A 22,891-nucleotide genomic window follows, 5' to 3' on the forward strand; every position below is an offset into this window, starting at 1 on the left:
ATAAAGTTTATTAATACTAAAAGAAATCAGTAAGACAAATAAACTGAATTTCCATGTTAAGTTAGTTTATTTGATTTACTTGTCTCGTTCTATCAAACTCATCCGAGTAATCATGATTTCATTGTCCTAATCTACCCACAGATTACTATTCAAAGAGTAGTCCAAATAATAGGACAATTTGGGACAGCATGATAACTTTTGACTGCCGCTTCCCCGTCACGTCTGAGTGCGATGGGAACTATAACAAGAGCTGTCTGATGACAGCACGCTCGACTATTCGAAGAATTGATTGAAGAATGGGGTCAAAATATTTCCACGGATATTCAGACAAAAGAAATAAATAGATTAGACAAACAATGTTCCTGTATTACTTTGATTTCGATAAGTCTTGCACTAAATGGCAATATATGAGCCAATTTCAAAGTCCAAAAAAGGCCATAATTCAGTCAAAATAGTTATGTACTCTTGCCTACAGATGGAAATCATAATGATAAACAAGTGTTCAAAGTTTAAAAGCCATATGTCAAATAGTTTTGACAAAACATGGACTTGTATGAAAACAGAACCAATTTCAAAGTCCAAAAAGGGCCATAATTCAGCCAAAATAGATGACAGAGTTATGTTCTCTTTCCTACAGATAGAGACTATTATACTAAACAAGTGATAAAAGTTTCAAAGCCATATGTCAAACACTTTACAAAAAATATGAACTGGTACAAAAAACTTAACCAAGATTTCTAAGTCAAAAGGGGCCATAATTCAGCCAAAATCCTTGATGGAGTTATGTACTCTTACCTATAACTGGACATGGTGATGGTAAACAGGTGTTGAAAGTTTCAAAGCTTTATCTCAAAAGACTTTGTCAAAATATGAACTGGTACGAAATATTAACCAAGATTTCTAAGTCAAAAAGGGCCATAATTCAGCCAAAATCCTTGATGGAGTTATGTGCTCTTGCCTATAACTGGACATGGTGACGGTAAACAAGTGTTGAAAGTTTCAAAGCTTTATCTCAAAAGACTTTGTCAAAATATGAACTGGTACGAAAAACTTAACCATGATTTCTAAGTCAAAAGGGGCCATAATTCAGCCAAAATCCTTGATGGAGTTATGTGCTCTTGCCTATAACTGGCCATGATGATGGTAAACAAGTGTTGAAAGTTTTAAAGCTTTATCTCAAAAGACTTTGTCAAAATGTGGACTGGTACGAAAAACTTAACCCAAGGTGTGACATCGACACCGACGCCGACACCAACGCCGACCCCGACGCCGTGGTGAGTAGGATAGCTCTACTTATTCTTCGAATAGTCGAGCTAAAAAGCATAGAATAAGCCACAGTAAGGATAGCAACTGGGAATTTATAGATAGATAATTTTTATTGTTCCTTCTCTTCGGTAAGTCACACTTGACTGAGCAACTGACCTCGAAAGCTGTTGTCATTACAAGCTGGCCAGTCAAACTCTGTGACCTTAGAAATAACCTCTGACGTTAAAATTATTCTTTCCTAATATAGGCGACTCTCTGACTGAACGTGTCCGCGGATTACATATTACTAAACCCGAGGATGGAAAAGTGGCTTTTTTGAAACATGTCAAACATCTTATATTTGTCAGAAAGGTGAGCATACATCATTACCTTCGAATGCATGGTCAATATGTGAAAACAAACCCTATTGCAACCCTCTAATTATGCGCAACAAATTCAAGCATTGAATGGTACACTACTTGTATAGCCGGTGTATTCGTACTTGCTGTATTTACCCAGCTGAAAGTGGTAACGGATTTACTTTGTTGTTGGATTTAACAACTTATGTTAGCGTAAATACTTACTTGACATTTTTAGGCAGTAGAAAGTAACGTAGTTCTTTTTCAAAATTTTAGTTTTTTGTATTTTGGTACAGAAATAAACGCACCCTTGATGCAAAATGATGCTGGGGCGCTTAAAAATAAAGGTAAAGTTTCTTGTTTAACGTGGGTAGTCGACGAAAGTCCCAACCTGAATGGATGGAACAACTTATTTCCAGCCGAGCCCATGGCAGGCGTCATACTGTATTTATCTCCCCAGCATCCTGTCTAGACCGATACTGCTGGAAACAATACTAATAAAAGTAAATCACCCACCACTGAACACTAGTAGGGATATCAGCTGCAACCGGGAATCGAACCCGGATTGCTGGCATTGTACAGGCTGGTAACAATGCCCGATCGGGCTTTCAACAGAAAAACTAGTATTTCTTGAAAAATAACGAAGATATTTCTTTCAAACTTGGTCCATTTATTAAGCATTACATATGACACGAATTAAAATAAAAATAACTTGGTTTCCTTCAGTTTTGGTAGAATTATTTCCCCTTTTCAGATTTTTATGACACATAATTTTTGAAGTCCAAAAAAAATGTTCTAAAACTAAGTTTAAAACAAAAAAGGATTAAATGGCTTTCTAATGCTCTAGATTATTGCGCTAGACTAGTACATGAATGTATACATTTTACTGTGCTTTCACTTACAACATTATAGAAAACTGTTAGTTGTAAAAAATTGTTCATACACCTGCTCTAAAAGTATTAACCCTAAATGATACAGATTAAAGGTATTGGCGCACAAGTTTGGAGCAAGAGAAAGCCACTGAACTCTTTTTCATTTAAAACATTGCATTAAAACATTTTTTTTTTTTGGACTTAAAAAATTATGCATCATAAAAATCTGAAAAAGGGAAGTAATTCTAACAAAACTGAAGGCAACAAAGTTATTTCCATCTTAATATGCATCATATGTTATACTTAATAAATGGACCAAGTTTGAAAGAAATATCTTCATTATTTTTCAAGAAATATTAGTTTTTATGCTAAAAGCCCGATCGGGCAATGTTACCAGCCTGTTGTAGTCCAACCTGCTAACCACTGCACCATTGACTCTCTGATTAAACAGGGGGATACGGAATGTCAATAAAGTAGAATGGTCTTGTCCTTGTGTCCGATCCTGGGGTTCCACACACAATGACCAATATTTTAAATTTTAAAACAGACATGGCAATCAAAATTTTACAAGATAACCACTGATAACCATTAAATATAATATAGATGTGCCCTAGAAGGAACTATCACAGGCACGGGTCCAGTGTACATTTTTTTGTTTAATATATTTTTTTCAAACAAATATACTTTATATATGTTAGTCAAATGAAAAAAAAGTCAATGGCAAAAAATCCGGTCATAATGTCATATACACTGAAAAGGTGAACTATGCGAGCGTAACGCTATGGGGAGCTACTCGGCAAACTTGTGGAACATTTCAAAATCGGAGTTTATATACTTGCAGTTGCTACCTGCATGATTGCACCTTTGACACATTTTAAGCTATCCATAAATACTAAACTGACCCCATAAATTGCTTTGAAATACACGGAACAAGTCTCTAGGAGCGAAATATTTCAAATATCCCCGGCGATTTCAGCTGCCAAACGAAGTGATAAAAACCAGGAACACGTCCGCTATCCGGAATGAAATCACCGGGGATAACTGAAATATTTTGCTCGTAGAGACTTTCAGAAGGTTCATAATAAATCGATACATTTGATTTACTTTTGCACCAAAGTAAACTGACCGTACTGTATCGTTTGCAACTGCTGACAGTTTTTTCAATTACCTGGTTTGACATTCACGTAACACATGTAAAACGAAACAGGAAGTGCCTAGCAACACTCCTTACACACTTATTACTCTTGTAAAAGTAGTCCAAATTTTATTATTAACCAGCTAAAGGAAGTTGCCAAAATGAAAAGCTTGTAATTGCTATTTTAATATTTGTGGAAGAAAAAATAATTCAAGAGGCAAATTTAATATGCCTTCTTGAAAATTTCAAGTTGGTTTAAAAATTACTGCGCACTTTTTAAACCGGAACTAATATGGCTGACACCAGCAACATGTCGAAAAATGTCAGGAAAAGCTGTTTGAAAATCGCTTTATTAAAGATTCAGTCAAGATAAGATTAAATAAATGAAATGCCTAACTAATAAATGATATATTGAACAAAAATGACTGATTGTGGAATACCTGATCAAAGTGTGAATCTTTCAGATTCAGAAAAAATGAGTAAAATTTCCTACCCCACCCACTCTGTTGAGCGTCTAGATGATGCAAATGTTGATAGTGTCAAGACGCTTCCACTGGAAAAACATCCACCAAATGGCATGACACATATTTCACCAGATGCCAATGGACTGATTAATCAGAAGAAAGATCCATTACCACCATTTCAGATTTTTTCACGTAATGCCACCAGTTGTGTGGGGGAGACTGTCTGCTTGCCAGAGAGTGGAGTGTGTAATTCTGTGGAATTAGAAGAGGGGCATATGTGTGATTGTGATAAATCCAATTTGAATGACATATGCTGCATATCCTCCAGTTTGCATGGTGTAATATTGGATGACAATGAACCAGAAGAAGCAGATATCTTTAATGGAATTGAATATGTTGTCTACAGGTCAGAAGTGCAAATGCCTGACATTATGAGACTTATCACCAAAGACTTATCAGAACCATATTCCATTTATACTTACAGATATTTTATCCACAACTGGCCAAAACTTTGCTTTTTAGTAAGTAATGATACATGTGTTGTTTTTTTAGAAATTAGTGTGTAGTCATTTGTATTGATATTTATAAGCAGTGGCTAGAGAACCGGAATCGGTTCCCTAGACAGCAAACTTATTCCTCCAGAACTGGTTCTCTAGCCAAAGTACCATGCATAGGCTAGGGAACCGGAATTTTATTTCTGCGCATAAACTGGCGAAATTCACTTTGTTCCTTTTCGTAAGTATCATGTGCATGTTCTTATCTTAATAAGTTTATTAATTTTACTATTTCAGCTAGCTATGTCCTGTTATTTATTTGTGTTTACTGTGTCTCCAGAAGTGTACTCGCCGCATACTGTCCGCCATATTGGAATGATAAAATAAACTAGTACGAATGAATGCGAAAGCCGAAATAAACTTGAAATTTAAACTTAAAAGGTGTAAGACAATAAAAGAAATGATTAAAACAAATTAAGTAATTTCTGTTAATTAGTATTTATTACATATCTTTGAACGTGAAATGCCGAGGTGTTACAAACCAGTATTTAAAGAATCTGTATGAAGTTTTAAGGGCAATTAAATTAATTTGTTCATCTATAAACATGTAATGACGCAAATACAAACCAATATTATTTTATATTTAAATAATTTAAATATATATAGTAAAAGTTTAAAGCAAAATTTAATAAAATTTAAAAATTGCGAAGTATAGTTCACGCATTTATTCGTACTAGTTTATATCATTCCAATACGGCAGACACGGTATATATGCGGCGAGTACACTTTTGGAGACAGTAAACGCAGTTAAATGCAAGGGAATAGTAAAATTAATTAAGATAATAATATGCATGACACTTACCAAGAAACAATGTGGATTTCGGCAGCATTATGCATCGAAATAAAATTCTGGTTCCCTAGCCTATGCACAGTATTTGCTTAGAGAACCGGTTCCGGACGAATAAGTTTGCAGTCTAGGGAACCGATTCTGGTTCTCTAGCCACTGCCATATTTATAACTAATTAATTTTTGATTTTTTCACTGATTTTTTTTTTTTTTTCAGTTTGACTCAAGTTATCTACACATTTTGCCTTAAAATAAACATTCAAGCAATTCATTTCCTTGAATAATTTACAAGAAGGAATATTATAATTTTACCTTTTTCATATATCTGGGAGTTTTTCTAAAATAAATACTTATATTATTTTGATTTATTCAGGAATAAAAATATATATGTACAAAAATTAACATATTTAATTTAATAGATCTGTAACCTGCAAAAACTTTTTTTATAAGACTACAGAATTATTCTTTAAAAAAAAAAAACTTAATCAACTTCATTTTTTATTTCTAAATAATAATCAAAGTTGCTGAATATGTTGATTAAGTATGTGCTAAAGTTCTGCTGTTATGCTTCTTTGATCTGAGACTGCTCAACACCTGAGTACCATTAATCTAAGATCAATCAAGTATAACAATAGATAATTTAACACCTATTTAATCACTAAAAATAATCGGGGGATGAAACATCAAGGGGTGAAACAACCAGGTGGTGAAAAGTCTAGGGGAGAAACGTCTAGGAGGTGAAACGTCTTGATACCTTTTTATGTTGCACTAACAGTAAGTAATATGCATGCATATAATGTGCGGCATGTTACTTGTTGCCATACATAATCTTGAAAGTTTTTAACCAAAATAATCAGTTTATATATATAGTTTTTTAGCTCAACTATTTGAAGAATAGTCTAGCTATTCTTCTGACCCTGGTGCGGGCGTCACACCTTGGTTGAAGTTTTGCATGCAAGTACATACAGCTATCATTTAAAGGCATATAGCTTTGAAAATTATTATTTTCTTTTTCTAGATCAATTACCAACCTCACTGGGTCAAGTCCCATAACTCTGACATGTATTTTGGCCAAATTATGCCCCCTTTTGGACTTAGAAAATCCTGGTTAAAGTTTTACATGCAAGTTACTGTCTCCAAAACTAATACAGATATTGAATTGAAACTTCACATATGTCTTCGGGGTTATAAAACTAGTTGATTGTATCAAGTCCCATAACTCTGACATGCACTTTGGTCAAATTATGTCCCCTTTTGAACATAAAACTTCTGGTTAAAGTTTAGCATGCAAGTTACTATCTCCAAAACTAATGCAGATACTGAATTGAAAGTTGAAACTCTATAGATATTTTAACATTTAGGGTAACATTTTCCTGCTTCTGGGACAATAATTAGAATAGTCGAGCATTGGCTGTCTTATGGACAGCTCTTGTTTTATTTTTAAGAGAATTTCTATTTATAAATAATATAATGCATATCATGCAGTGTTTTTTGGGGGCCAGATCCCCGATGGCAAATTTAGTATTAAAACCACACAAAATTGTAGAGAACCAATTCATTCATTACCACTGTTGAATTTCTTTGTGCACATTTCACATATATCCTGATTCCAAAGCCCAAAAATATTACAAAGTTGTTTTTTTAGAAGATAAAAATGGCTAAGGAGGCATACAGGGGATGATGAGAAGATAAAAATGGTCAAGGAGGCATAAACTTATGGGGAGACAGGGGATGATGATCAACCAGTTAATGTTTTGGTCTTTTTAAATGTGTTTAAAAGGTTCCATTTGTCAGATTGCATTCAGGGGCCACCAGAGTTAAAAATGTAAAACCTTTAAAAAAAAAGAGTCTGTTCAATGGAATATTGGATGTTCATAAAATTTGGCAGAAGCAATGGCAAAAGTAAAGGTTCTTTTTAAATTGCTTCTTTGTTATTCCACCGCCATCTCCTAAACCCCTTGAAGGATTTTCATGAATCTTGGAGCAAATGATCACCTCTTGCAGAACTCTTGAGTCAGCCATGTAGACTCAAGGTCAAAGGTTTGAGCCTTCCATTTTGTTCCGCTCTGTATCTCCGTCATCCATGGGCTATAAAATATACTTATCAACATCAGTGCTTCCACCTAATACATCAACCCCGGTAAACCCTTTCACATACATGTGATACGTCCCGGATTGTCCCGGAAATTACATACTCGTCCCGGTGTTCTGGACAGTCTTAAAATGTCCCGGAAAAATAAAAATACAGGAACAAATAAAAATAATCCCCCAAAAAACTTGTTTTGTCTAAAAGTTGTTAAATTTTTTCACATTAAACAGTTCCCGGTTTCACATTGTTTATTCCTAATCAGTTTCATGCTCGAGGGAGCAGGACACATGTTGATTAAGCCTGCTTTGATCACGCGACGGTTAAGTCAGTTATTATGATGACCCTGATTAAGAACTGACAGGATTATGCAATCAATAACAGTTTTATGATACTTAAATTAGGAACAATAGTCGTAAATCTCTTTGTTTTTAGCACATTGGCAGTAAAGCTACATGTAGCCTTTATAGAAGAGATTATTGAAAACAGTCAATTAACAATAATTATTTTAAAAGGTTGTAATCATTTAAGATCTAGATCGATTGTCACACATATTCTAAATTAAAATGCTGAATGCCTTTGCCGACCAACCCATGAAAATTGACCCGACTCCAAATATTTTATATTGTCGATTTTATCTACAAGATTTATTTTATTCCTTTAACATGTTTAAGGATTCAATTTAATTATTAGATAAATGTTTAAGCTTTAGAATGATACCAAGTTAGCTAGAATCTAAATCACGATGACCACGTTGATTCTTCATATATAGTAAGTCTCCTAAGTAATTCTGTTCACCTCGGGAACGCAATAAATTCATGTGCCGAACTATAGATGTATTACCCGTATACATGTATTTACCTCCCTTAGAAAGCTAGACAACATTTGCCGCAAATTAATACAAGCGAGTGAACAGTGTTTATCTCAGGAAACTACATGTAATATTATGATATTTTTGCATGAAACAGACGAATACCAATGTCACGGTGTATGTCCTGGACAAAAGGTAAAAATCACGAAAATGTAAACTCAGAATCCCGGAAACATTCTGAAAAATTATGGCATGTATGCCTTTCACTATCCATAACAGCGGTGGGGGATATAGCTGTCTTTAAGACAGCCTTGTTTGACAGGTTTTTTTTTCTCGTCATAATATGCGCCGTTAATAGGCCCCTTCCCCTCAGAAAATTTCTTTTAAATCATGCAGCTTTCCCCAAAAATTGACTTTACATCAGGTTTTTAGCCCACCAGGATCAGCTATTGTGATCACTCACCGTCCGTCCGGCGTTTGGCCACACTTTTCTTTAAACAACATCTCCTCCTAAACCACCAAGCCAATTTTGACGATACTTCACAGGGATGTGCCTTGGATGGTCCTCTTTAAAAAAAATTCAAAGAATTGAATTCCATGCAGAAATCTGGTTGCCATGGCAACCGAAAGGAAAAACTTTAAAAATCTTGTCCAAAACCACAGATCATAGGGCTTTAATATTTAGCTTGTAGCATCATCTAGTGGTCCTCTACCAAGATTGTTCAAATTATCCTCCTAGGGTCAAATATGGCCCCGCCCTGGGGGTCACATGGTTTACATTGACTTATATAGGAAAAACTTTGAAAATCTTCTTGTCCAAAACCACAAAGCGTAGAGCCTCAATATTTGGCATGTAACATCATCTAATGGTCCTCTATGAAGTTTGTTCAAATTATGCCCCTGGGAAAAAAAGAGGCCCCACCCCGGGGGTCCCAAATTTTACATAGAGTTATATAAGAAAAAAACGTTAAAAATATTCTCGTCTGAAACCGCAAGATCTAGAATGTAGCATTGCCTTGTGGTCCTCTACCAAGATTGTTCAAATTATTACCCTGGAGTGAAGAGAGCCCCACCCCGGGGGTCTCAAGTTTTACATAGACTTGAATAGGAAAAAAATTTTAAAAATCTTCTTGTCTGAAAGTTCAAGGCTTAAGCCTTTGATATTTGGTATGTAGCATTGCCTAGTGGTTCTCTAACAAGATCATTCAAATTATGCCCCTGGGGTGAAAAGAGGCCCCGCCCCGGGGTCACTTGTATGTGTTATATAGGAAAAAATACTTTAAAAATTATCTGATCATATTTCCTAGACTGTTTACTTATAATTACCTGATGACCCCAAGTAATTAGGGGTCACTTGACTGTAACCTTGACCTATTGAAATTGTGACCTGCTGACCTACTTTTTTGTTTTTGAAGTTACCGTATAGAAATTTGGATAATTATATTTTTTATACAGATTTCAATACTCATCTTGAATAGTCTTAATCGTGTCCTTCTGACCTACTTTCTTGTTTTTGAAGATACAGCATGGAAATTTGGACCACATGTTGAACTTTTTATACAGATTTCAGTATTTATCTTGAAGAATCTTTACCATGACCTTCTGATTTATTTCCTTGTTTGTTTTTGAAGCTTTAGCAAAGAAATTTGTTTAACCAAGCAATTAATCTCAGTTGATCGATATAGGGCCATCATGGCCCTCTTGTTTTATTCCCCTTTGCCCAAACAACAAACTTTTTTTTTCCCAAATCACAGGCCTGGGCCCCTTCCCCAGCTGGTTATAAAAATTGATACTGTAAAAAGATGCAGTTATTATGCCTGCAAAATGTGCATGACTTTGTAAAACTGGAAAAATTACCACAGAAGAAGCAGTGGCTTACATTTAAATGATTTTGGGTTCGTCAAGTGCATAAATTGATTCAACCTATTGGTTTTGTACCCATGCTATAAACGGCCAGTGACCTAAACGCGTAATCAGTTTTCGTTACCTACAATAAGGTCTAAAAAAAATTCTTTGTTTCCGGTAACATGCTAAACAAATTAGGGTAGTAGGTCGGGAAAAAAAATTGGGGGGCATTTTTTAGCTCATCTGATTTTTTGAAAAAAAATGATGAGTTATTGTCATCACTTGATCGGCGTCGGCGTTGCCTGGTTAAGTTTTATGTTTATGTCAGCTTTTCTCCTAAACTATCAAAGCTATTGCTTTGACACTTGCAACACTTGTTCACCATCATAAGCTGACCCTGTACAGCAAGAAACATAACTCCATCCTGCTTTTTGCAAGATTTATGGCCCCTTTTGGACTTCGAAAATATCAGATTTCTTGGTTAAGTTTTATGTTTAGGTCAACTTTTTCTCATAAACTATCAAAGCTATTGCTTTAAAACTTGCAACAGTTCTTCACCATCATAAGCGGACGCTGTACATCAAGAAACATAACTCTATCCTGCTTTTTGCAAGAATGATGGCCCTTTTTAGACTTAGAAAATCATAGGTAGGACAATATTTCTGTTATACAAAAAAAATCAGATGAGCGTCAGCACCCGCAAGGTGTTTCAGTTTTCGTTACCTACAATAAGGTCTAAAAAAAATTCTTTGTTTCCGGTAACATGCTAAATAAATTAGGGTAGAAGGTCGGGAAAAAAAATTGGGGGGCATTTTTTTTTTGTAAGTGAGCCTTTTGGAAATTATTTTTGTGTCAAAAAATGAATACAAATAAGGGGATTATGCCTTTAGAGCATTAGTAAGTTGATTTCTAACATCACTGACCATGTTTAAAGCATATAAGGTGCAGTTTTGCAACTTTTTTTTAAAAAGTTGAAAAAAATATTCTCCAAGGCCATAAAAACACTTAGGGTGGGTCCAAAAACTTAGTGTAGGTTGGGATACTGGAAACAAACAATTTTTTTACGCCTTATTTGAAAAATTCTGATGAATGTGTTTCCATCTGACACCTGAGAAAAGGAAGAATATGGAGAAAAAGCTGTACAGCCTCTTGAATGAGCAGAGATTCCAGCCAAAATGGAAAGCAAGATTTTCAATGTTGCTCCAGAATTTGTTCTTAAATTTATTTGGAGGACTCTCCCAAAATCTGGAAGGTCCCTTGAGTAAAAAACCTTGGAAAAACATGTTAGTGTCGAACCCTGTATACAGGTGGAATAATGCACCAAAATTAATATCCTAATTTATAGTAGTAACAGTATTTCTCTTATATCATTGACATATAAATGTAAAAAAGATTTTAGATTATGCATATGCAGTTTTAATGACTTTGCTTTCCAGACTATGCCAGGATAGGATAATACCAGAAAGTTAATGTAAAATAACATATTCCACTTTTACTTATTTTGGTACCACAGGCAAAGTAAGATAATTCTTCAGGACAATTTGTAAGATGTTTTCGCAACTTTATAATATTCATATGATCATGGATATAGCAAGATTTAGTTTGATAAAACCAGGGGTCAAATTTAACAATAGTTTGTACTAACTGAAATTAATTAGCTAGTGCCCTTTTTGATCACTAGCTAAAATGAAGGTCAGTGGTTCTACCCAGGTGCACGCTCGTGATGAAATAATGCACAGAGGGGCACCTGGAGTCTTTTTCAGGTCTTTTAATACTGTTAATAGGAAAAATACATTTTATATTTGAATTAATTACCTTTCAGGCAATGGACGGAGCAAAATGTGTAGGGGCAATTGTCTGCAAGTTGGACTTGCACAAGAAGATGGTACGCAGAGGCTATATTGCTATGTTAGCTGTTGATTCTGAATACAGACGGAAGAAAATAGGTGAGAATATTATACTCGTATATTCATGCATGAAAAATCTAGGATATTGCATTCCAAGATCCTAAAGACTTACATATTTTATATTTCCTTCCTGGAGCAAAAAAAAAATCAATGGGTTCATTATAAAGAAAACTACTCGGATTAAAAGCATTAATTAAAGAATCTGAACGTTACATTTTGAGGCAAAGATCTGCTATATTTCACAGAAAATCAGAAAGACGGGCTCAAATTTGCTTCTAAAGTGTCTGACATCTACCGTATGTAATGACTTGAATTACTGGATAAAAAAGGCACAGTTACAACTACAAGACCAAACACTACATCACCAACATCAGGACTGGAACTCTTTAAAAAATTATGATAATTCAGGAACTGAGGTGGTGTTGGAATGTTTTTTCAACATCAAAAGTAATAAGACAATGGGGATAAAAGTTGTAGATTTAAGTTCTTGCATGTTGTTGAAGTTTGAAAACTTATCATATTGCATGCAAATAAAGGTTGGAAACTTGCAAGTAACAAAAATGGTACTTCTGTATAATTTAGACAGTACTAGATGTTTTCAATATTGGCATGACTAAACATCAATTTATTGAAAGGCAAGAAATCTTAGCTAAGGTTAGTTATGGGGGGAAAAAGAAAATAATTACCTATAGAACTTCTAAAGTAAATTAGGGTATTTGTACTCTCCTATACCTCTGGTAAAAAATTTCAGTAACTTTCATGGAAAGTTATCTATTGCAATTGTGCATTCACAATTCTGTGAAGAGACAGACATATTTTTATGTTTATATTGCATATTTTATCTCCTTTTAGGTTCACATCTTGTTCTGAAAGCCATTAAAGCCATGATAGCTGATGACTGTGATGAGGTATACATATATTTGTCTTCTATTTATAAATTATAAAGCCCCACTTTACACAGAAAGGGATATATTGTTTTGCTTACTGTCAGTTGGTTGATAGACCATTTGGTTTCTGATCAATTTCTAGAGAATGTTTTGACCTACAGTGGTCAGACATTTCAGGATGATTGCATATGGGCAGTAGAAGGTCGTTATTGTTTTAGGAGTTAGAACATGTAGAAGGTGACTGAAAATTGTTTCTAACTAAAGAATTAATGCTTTGTCCTAGAGTCATCAAAGGTCATAAAATGCTTTCCTCTGGTCAGTACAACCAGGATTCAGCCCTTTAGTCAGTAGAAACTTAACCGTTGTTATTTTGGGGTTGGTAGGTCAAAGGTCAAAGTCACAGTGACCTAGAGACTGAAAATGGTTTCCACTGATTAACTTAAAAATTCTTCGGCATTCATTCTTCAAACTTTATAGAGTGATTGCTAGTGGTCAGTAGGTGACCCTGATTTTCTTTCTGGTCTGTGAGTCAAGGGTCAGAGTCACAGTGACCTAGAGACTTGAAATGGTCGCCACTGAAGAACTCTTAGGCCTAATGCTTTTAAACTTCATAGGATTAGGATGCTTTCTAGAGATCAGTAGATGATCTTTAATGTTTCGGGTTCAGTTGGTCACATGTCAAGATCACAGTGGCCTTGACAATAAAAACAGTTTCTGCTCAATAATGGGGGTTTGAAATCTAACTTGGGATGTAGAATTCCTTCATGTGAGAAAGCCATCCAGCTTGCTAACAGAAGATCAGTGATTCTACCCAGGTGCCCGCCCGTGATGAAATAATGCCCAAAATGGCAACTTGGGTCTCCCTCCACCATCAGAGGCTGGAATGTCGCCATATGACCTATAATTATGTAAGTGTGATGTGAAACACAGCCAAACAGAATGCAGTGACCTCAAGACTGAAAATGGTTTCTGATCATAATCAGGAGAATACTTCGGCTTTAATACAAGTTTTAGGTCAGAAGTCAAGGTCGCAACATACACAGTATGCAGTTGCCTCCAACAGGTCATCATGGGCATATGTGTTTTACATACATCTCTCTTGTCTTTTGAAAATGAAGGAGAAAGTATGAAACAAAATACTTATCTTAAAAGTGTATCTGTTAAAGGATACTGGTACTGATGATAAACCCGGACAGATGATAAAGTCGAACACCTTGGAAATATTCGATTGCAATTGGTTATTTATAAAATTGAACACACCATCTAATGGTTTCCACTTACAACACCAACTGGTGTAAACAAAAACAAAATTGGTAAATATTCTGTATAAATAAATGACTTACATAAATTTGTATAAAAAATATTTATCCAAAATTACTGGGGAAGAGGGTGTTTTTTGTGCATGCTCACTGCCGAAACGAAGGCCTGACATTTGTTAAATTTTCATTACTTGATCAGGAATGACTGTTGCAGCTTTTTGGGGAAAGTTTCAATATAATAATACAAAGAAAATTTTGTAAATGACAAAGGGTTCGAATTTATCATCAGTCAAGGTTCATAAAGTCCCCTTTTTACATACCCCTTTCAGGCCTTCACTTCGTGTGAGTTTGCTTACTAAATATAAATTTGAATTATATAAAGTTTTCAGCAAAGGTTAAGCTTTATTTTGATACCGACTATTGATTTCAATTTGCAGAAATAAAAAAGTTACAGGTAAAAAACCTCATTTTCTGTTCCGGTTTATCATCAGTACCAGTAAGTATTTGTTGGTAAACTGTAGTGCTTCATCTCATACAAGCTTCTTTGGCCAGCAGTCAATGTCATTAACTTAAAATATGTTGAAGCTTAATTGAAATTTTATTTTCAGGTTGTATTAGAGACAGAGATCACAAATCAAGCAGCGCTGAGGCTTTATGAAAACCTGGGATTTGTACGTGATAAAAGACTATTTCGTTATTATTTGAATGGTGTGGATGCTTTGAGACTGAAGTTATGGTTACGATAACAAAACTGTGTTCTAGTTTGTTATTTTAGGGATAAATTCATTTGTACAAAGCTGTGCATGTTACATGTGAAAAATCTGGAGAATATTAAAGGGAGTTAAGCACTTAAAGCAGGAGAAAATGAGGATGAAAGAGTGAAAGGTTATTTGATTTTAACGAAAACCCTTCTTATTCCTAGGTATTTAAAAGTAACAAAGATAACTGGGAGTCACGACACAAAAAAAGGATCATCGGAATATATTCAGATGTTTAAATTTGGTTGCATGCTTGTAAAAAAATATTTATTTGTATTTTCGATAAAATGAATGTTTTATATATTTTTTGAAAAATCCTTACCCTTTAAATATATGAATAATAACATACGTAAAGTAGTGTGAAATATTGAATCTTAGCATGAATTTACTGTAATGTTATATACAAGAAAATGTCTTTAGACGGTAGCTTATTTACGTACTGTGTCTCATTTGATTTAAACTTTAAATTAAAGTTACATTTTTTTGTATATTATGCCTAAAACAATAACTACACAAGAATTATATATGTAAACATAAAGTAAACATGTTTGTATGCATAAACATTAGTACATGTATTTAAAATACAACACACTTATAAGATAAGGTAGTTCTGCACGTTCATTTCAATTTTTTTCTACAATGTGGAATTTGATTAAACCCTGATTTTTCAAAACCTCAGAATATACTTAGAAAATTCAGTAAATAAAAAAGATAAAGTCGTGTGCTTGATTTTTTGCTAGACAGATTTGAAAAATTAGAACCTCACACAAGTTTTCATATAGGGAGTCTATGGGAAAATCACAAGATTCATAACAATGCCGCGATTAGAATTTTTTCTACAATGTAGATTTTAATGAAACTTCTCACAGTTGTAAATAAACATACGGCCTATAAGTATAATATATTGAAATAAAATGTATACGTCGGGGTGTTTGCCCATGATTAAAGTGATCTACACATTTCAAGCTGGTTTAAGCCATTATTTTGAATTATAAAATATGTCACATGTTTTAATATCATATTTTAACTTTAGAAAGATAGTAATGTTGCCATTGTAATAAATTTACTCACGGGTTGCCATTAATTCAGAAAATGAGTTTCATTTCTGTATGCCAAATCCAGACTATTCTACATTGTCCGGATAAATGATGTTACGCCATCACTTCCGGTTTATCAGATGTGCAGAACTACCTAAACACAGTGTGTATATTTTATGCAATAAAAAAATTGGAATATTTTTGTTATTTGGTATTAAAGACATTTGATAGTGATTGCAGTTCTGATACAGAGATAATTTTTGTATTTAGCCAAGTTAAATATATTTGATAACTATTTTCTAGATTTAAAGCTGTTTTGGCCATGGTTAGTCTGAAGAGTGAATTTATTGAACATGTTTATTTCCTCCAAGATTGACTTAGAATGCATAAACATGATCAATGACACTGAAAAATGATAAAGAGAGTGAAAATAAATTTTAGATATTGGTAAAATGATGAAAACAATTTTGATGTTCTCGATTGTTTCAAAAGCATTACATCAGTTTACTTCCTTCTGCAAAATAATTTTGGTCAATTTTTTTGATAACATGCTCAAATCATACCAAGAAGTTTGTATGACTGATGACTTTCACAGTACCCAGATTTTATGGATTTTTGAGAGAATTTTTTTTTTTTCAACCAAAATGTGTGAGCAAGACGGTTTAAATCAATATCTCATGGGAAAATATTTTTGTGAAAAATGAGCACAGTATATCTTTAAATACCTGTTGTATTGACTTGTTGTTTTATGTAAATTCAGTGGGCAGACCTGCTACTTCATTTTGAAATTATATAGACTAGAATGTAAAGTTTGAAATTGGGAAGGATAATGAATTTATTTAAAAAATAAACAGTTGTATTTACTTGGAAGTTTTATTTTGTTTGTGCTTATGTTTTCTGGCTTGAAATCGCACAACAAACTTGTGGGATTAGAAAAAATAATTTAGCAATAAATTGTTATTATAACATGGGGCTAGAAATGTATTGACTTTTTTTGTGGGACAATTCTTCTTTTGGTATAAATGGATATAAATGATAGAATGTTTGCATAAGTTCTTTAAATACTTCAAGTCTTGAAAATCGTTGCCATGTTCATATGATTTGAATGGAAGTAAAATCCTGTTTTTGTTACACGGTAAACCCATGTATTTTTTGCGAGTGTATAACATCGCTTTATTTAAAGAAATTGGAATTGTTTTGCATTGTAGAATAAGCTCTATGCAGCCAGCTTGTAAGATATACAGAGTTATAACAATAATATCATTTTTGCGAGTACAGTATTTATTTTTGGGAATACAAACATACAAGTACAGTAACTGTTGTGAATATCAAATAAATAAAAAAATTAATCCCTCATAAAAATTTGTGATTTGACAGTAAGCAGTACATGTATAGAATGAACACTGAAAGTTGGTGGTTAAGTTTAACTGAAGTCAGCTAAAACAACCAACTGCTATAATATCACTGCATTGCAGCCTAAGCTTTGTTGATTTTATGCAGCTTGTAAAAAAAAAACTCAGTCATTTAGTCATTTTAGTCTTATGTACATGTATTTAATTGTTCTTTGACTTCCTCAAATATTAATTTTAATGTCTGCATTTTGTTGATAATTATGATTTATGTTGCCTTTATTTTGCTCACTTTATAAAGTTGGGAATAGATTCGTAAACACTTGCTCTTAAATGAAGAGAATCACTTGCTGGAGTTTGTTATCACACTTCCTGTTAATTGAATGGGCATGTTAGTTGTTTAAGGATTAGTGACTGTACTTGATCGAATGATATTTACACTTGATTTTGAATTGAACTCTTTTATGAAAAATAATGATGTAGAGATAGACCCTAAAATTTTCAGTGATAGTAATACATTAAATAAAGTCTAGAAATTGATTTCCATGTCCTTGAAATAACCAAAAATGATTTCACAAATGTGAAGTTTATGATAGTTTTGTTAATATCAATAGCAGAAGTTTTAATTTTTAATTTAAAGTTGGGATCCACAAAGAATGACAACTCTTGCCTTGGGCTAGTACTTATAAGCAGAGATATCTGTTAGTTTGCTTCCCTTGCAATTACACAATTGAGTGGAAAATGTAAACTGTTTTAGACACAATATCATACTTTTTTGCACAACAAAAACATTTAGGATTTATTCATTTGTGTTTGATTTACCCCTCAAAACATGGTTCCTATGATTCTGTCAACTTACATATGGTAAAACATTAACTTTTAACAAGCCAATAATAAAAAGAAGTTCCAGTAAGTAAATAATAGTGGAGATAATACAGTTTTGTTTGTATAAAAATGTCACAATAGAAGCACTTTTGTAATACAGAACACCTGGTAGGATTAGTAAAGGTGCAATTTTATTGATCTCTATTTCCTATGCCTAAATGATGCATGCATAACCACCCTTGCATGAAAAAATGAAGCATGCAGTATAAGTACAAAATTCAATGATCAGTGTTATTGTTTTTCCTGGAAATTTATAACTTGCATGATAATTATTTACTGAACAAATAATCAAGGCCTTCGAGTGGTTTATCGTCTAATTTACCACGGTTCAGAGTTCAGATGCATAGGAGTTGAACCAAGAGGGTGTTAGCCCGAGTGGTTAAATACTGAACCATCTGAACGATGAATCGTGGTAAATAAGACGATAAATCACAAGAAGGCCTTGATTGTTTTCATTCTGACATGCGTATTGACATATTTTAATAAATATTATGTTGGACTTCATTTACCCGAGGAGTAATGTATCGGACTTCATGCAGCAATTTGACGTCACAATGATCTCTTAACCAGTCTGCGCGTCAACCGCTGTTTATCGCAGAATATACAGAGCTTGATTCCCTTCTTTGTTTAAAGGTCCATTACTAAGGGAAAGTGAGTTGGCAATTTTTTTCATAGCCAGTGCATAGACTTCTGCAAGATACTAAATAATGAAGATTGGCAGGTCAAAATTTACAGAAGGTCTTTGGAACTCAAAGAAATGTATGTGTATTATGTTGAAATTTCAATGAATCGACAGAATGACCCCCCAGGTCTTTTTAACTTTCTTCATACTTCATAGGAAAATAATTGTACATATACTGCGATTTATTTCGAATTTCTACATACCAACTTTCATTTTCCAATAAAATGAAATAGTTTCTGTGCTTTTTAAAAGAAATTAAAATGTTCACTTTCCTTAGTATTGGACCTTTTACTGGAAATCAAATCGAGTCATGTTAGAATATTTTATATAATGTACTTAGTTATGAAACTTATGTAAAGTTATAATAATAATATTGCTGAAGCAAAATGAATTGGAAGGAATGATTTTTATGGCAGTATTTTTTTGTTTTATCAGGATCCTTTTAAAATTTAGTATGTCACATAATACCTTTGAGAAATCTATTTTGAAAATCTGTAATGAGATGCTTTTAAAGGTGGTCAGTCAGATTTTTGTCAAGTATTCCTTTCGGGATAATTTAAGACTTACATTACAATTAAGTACAGTATGTGTGTGCGTACATGGGTATATGCTTGTGTCTATGCCTGTAAACCAAATAAAAACTGTTAATAATATATACACTCATGTCATAAGGCAGCTGATAAAAGTTATTTCCTTTTTCAATTAATTAAATCTCTATTTTTTTTCAGGAATTCCATAAGGTAGTGGATGTTTAATGACAATCAGCAAATTGTGTATTCCCCGTATACTGTTTCAACATTTTCCGATTATTGCGGAAAGCCATTTTCAGGTGGAGCTATATTTAGTTTTATCTGAAGAACGGCAAAAGATAATACATAATCCTACTGGAATTGCTGAGCGTCATAACTGATCAACTACCTTAAAATCTGTGGTCAGCAGTTTTTTGGTTGGCATGCATCAGGTTACATGGGATTGAAAGTGAATTATTAGGTTTAAAATTGGAAGAGTGGAAATATTACCTTTTCGCTTTTAATTTTAAATTTGTGAATGAAAGTTAACAGTGTTATAGGACATAATGATTTGTTCGTTAATATTTATTTTTCAGTTTGTTAAATCTTTTTTTTTACAAGGTAGTCAATAATAATATAGTTGATGCTGGAAAGAAACTCATGTTGTCAGTCTTGTGTAATGTTTGTCTTAAACTGAAAATGATGTTAGCATGTTATTTATTATGTAATTTTACTGAAGTTTTGTTACAAATGCTTTCCTGTCTTAATTTACACTTTCATGTTCTAACAAACATTACAATGAATTATAAATCCTAGTATATATGAATTTAAAACCTTATACATGAATATCGATTTTCAAGATCTTGTAGCAATTTTGTTTTTTCCCCTATAATTGTTAGGTATGAAGGAGAAGCATATAGTCATCGCCTCTTACATACATCCATCCGTGTTTCAGTCTTTCCTACAACTGAGTATTTCTCAGCAACCACTGGTTGATATTTAGCAAAACTTCATGAGAAGTTTCACTTTCAAGAGGAGATACACATGTTGTCTTCATGGTCTGGTCAGATGATTTATCAGTGAGTTATTTCCCTTTAGTTATTTAACATTAGTCTGGTCAGATGAATTTTCACCGAGTTATTTCCCTTCAGTTATTTAGCATCCAGGTTGATTTCTTGTTTGTTTTTCAAAAGTATTTCAGTTATTTAATGGCGGGCAGTTAACCTAATCAGTGTTCCTGGATTCTGTACCAGTACAAAACTGTTCTCCGCAAGTAACTGCCAACTTCCCCACATGAATCAGAGATGGAGGACGTATGATCGTCACGGATAACATACGGCCCGCCTGAGGACCAAACTCACAACCCCGCATTCCGTAGATCGGCGCTCTCCCTATTCAGCTAAGTGGGCGGGTCTACAGCATCCAGGTGGAGGTTAATCTTTTTGAAGTTGAGTGAGTTTTAGGCAGTAAAAACAACAAAAATACACTTGTAATCAATAGAAACAGTCCTTTATTTTTCAAAAATATGTAGAATATGAGATGATAGAGTGACTGCAATTTCAGTATCTATGTGTACATGCAGATGTATTAAATCTCTAAACATGATAATAAACGTGTTTAAAAACACTGAGCTGTTATCTGTGTATAAGTTTCAACTTCATATTTAGATTTTAATGTGTACATACTGAAAGTGTACCTGCAATAATCTGTGAAAATTGTGAATTTTGACAACATGCTTCTTACAATGAAGAATAAATTCTACACTGACACATACAGTATGATACTTGTGCTGATACAAGTATGAAATCGCAAACAATCTATTAAATTACTTAAAACATATTTGCAAAGTTTATTAATTTCTATATAGTAGTAAGTGTATTCAGTATACTGTAAAACCAGATATTTTTGCGGGCTTAAAGTTCAGAATTTTATAGTTGGAATTAGTGCATTTGGTAGAACGATTTTCATATATAGCCAACTGGTAAAGAACATATATAGGATGATATATGACAACATTAAAATGCACTTTCACAGATATTTATTTTCACGAATACGTTAAGTATAGCAAACGAAGCAAAAAAAAAAAAAACCCTTGGGGAAAATTTCTGACTTTTATGGTAACTGACTCTTTAATACAGTGCATGAATTAAGCACATTGTAAAATCATCTAATTTTAAAAATTCCATCGTTTTGGTCAATACAGTTATTTTGTATTTTGTGGATTTTGACCTTTGCAAATAAAATGAATGATTATGAATTTTACTGGTTCATTGGCAATCCACAGAAGTTAGTCTCCCAGGAATATAAATGATTTTCCAGTGTATCACATATTGAAATCTCATCCATTGTAATACCTGTATGATTGTTTGTAGTTTATACCTGAATTTTGTTAGTACACATGTACTTGTCCTAGTTGTTTTTACCATGGGTTTATTGTTAAATCATAATATTCTTCAAAATATTATATTAAGTTACTATTTGATGTGTAAGATAAACTTGATTAAGATTATTAAAATGATGGAATAAGTCTGTTTTGTTTTGTTTTTCCAGATTTTAGCCAATTGATTGATACAACAATGGATATTTTATACTGAAAAATAGAGTACTAGCCAGAGGATATGGTACTTAACTAGGAAAAGTTTAAAAACTCCAGCATGTCATGGCTAGAATATTTGCTCAGTCATGACATTGATCTTTGACAAGCTGAGAATGGTCTCCAAACACAGTTTTATAACCTTGTGATCTCGCCCAAAAGTTATGTCTAGCATCGGTGTAATAAGAACTCAATTTCAAACTAAATTGGTTGGTTGAAGTACGCAACCGTTTTCGACCAGTGGAAATGTTTCATTACCACAGCACGTAAGTTCAAAGTTACATGTGTAAGGCTTAGTTTTGAGACTTTTTAGCTCACCTGTCACAAAGTGACAAGGTGAGCTTTTGTGATTACGCAGCGTCCGTCGTCCGTCCGTGCGTGTGTGCGTCAGTCCGTAAACTTTTGCTTGTGACCACTCTAGAGGTCACATTTGTCATGGGATCTTTATGAAAGTTGGTCAGAATGTTCACCTTGATGATATCTAGGTCAAGTTCGAAACTGGGTCACGTGCCATCAAAAACTAGGTCAGTAGGTCTAAAAATAGAAAAACCTTGTGACCTCTCTAGAGGCCATACATTTCATGAGATCTTCATGAAAATTGGTCAGAATGTTCATCTTGATGATATCTAGATCAAATTCGAAACCGGGTCACGTGCCGTCAAAGACTAGGCCAGTAGGTCTAAAAATAGAAAAACCTTGTGACCTCTCTAGAGGCCAAATAGTTCACAAGATCTTCATGAAAATTGGTCAGAATGTTCACCTTAATGATATCTAGGTCAAGTTCGAAACTGGGTCACATGCCATCAAAAACAAGGCCAGTAGGTCAAATGATAGAAAAACCTTGTGACCTCTCTAAAGGCCATATTTT

At 33.7% G+C, this 22,891-nt stretch overlaps 1 protein-coding gene across 1 annotated transcript; it reads left to right on the top strand.

Annotated features, from left to right (window-relative positions):
• Positions 1–3,900: 3,900 nt before the first annotated feature.
• Positions 3,901–21,959, top strand: LOC123534979 (N-alpha-acetyltransferase 30-like). The gene is made up of 4 exons (XM_045317485.2): positions 3,901–4,596; positions 11,980–12,103; positions 12,917–12,972; positions 14,819–21,959. The coding sequence occupies exons 1-4, from the start codon at positions 4,033–4,035 to the stop codon at positions 14,954–14,956; spliced, it is 882 nt and encodes a 293-aa protein (XP_045173420.2). The 5' UTR covers positions 3,901–4,032; the 3' UTR covers positions 14,957–21,959.
• Positions 21,960–22,891: the final 932 nt, after the last annotated feature.

The sequence above is a fragment of the Mercenaria mercenaria genome, chromosome 1 (assembly GCF_021730395.1).
Source record: "Mercenaria mercenaria strain notata chromosome 1, MADL_Memer_1, whole genome shotgun sequence".
In the NCBI taxonomy this organism is placed as follows: domain Eukaryota; kingdom Metazoa; phylum Mollusca; class Bivalvia; order Venerida; family Veneridae; genus Mercenaria; species Mercenaria mercenaria.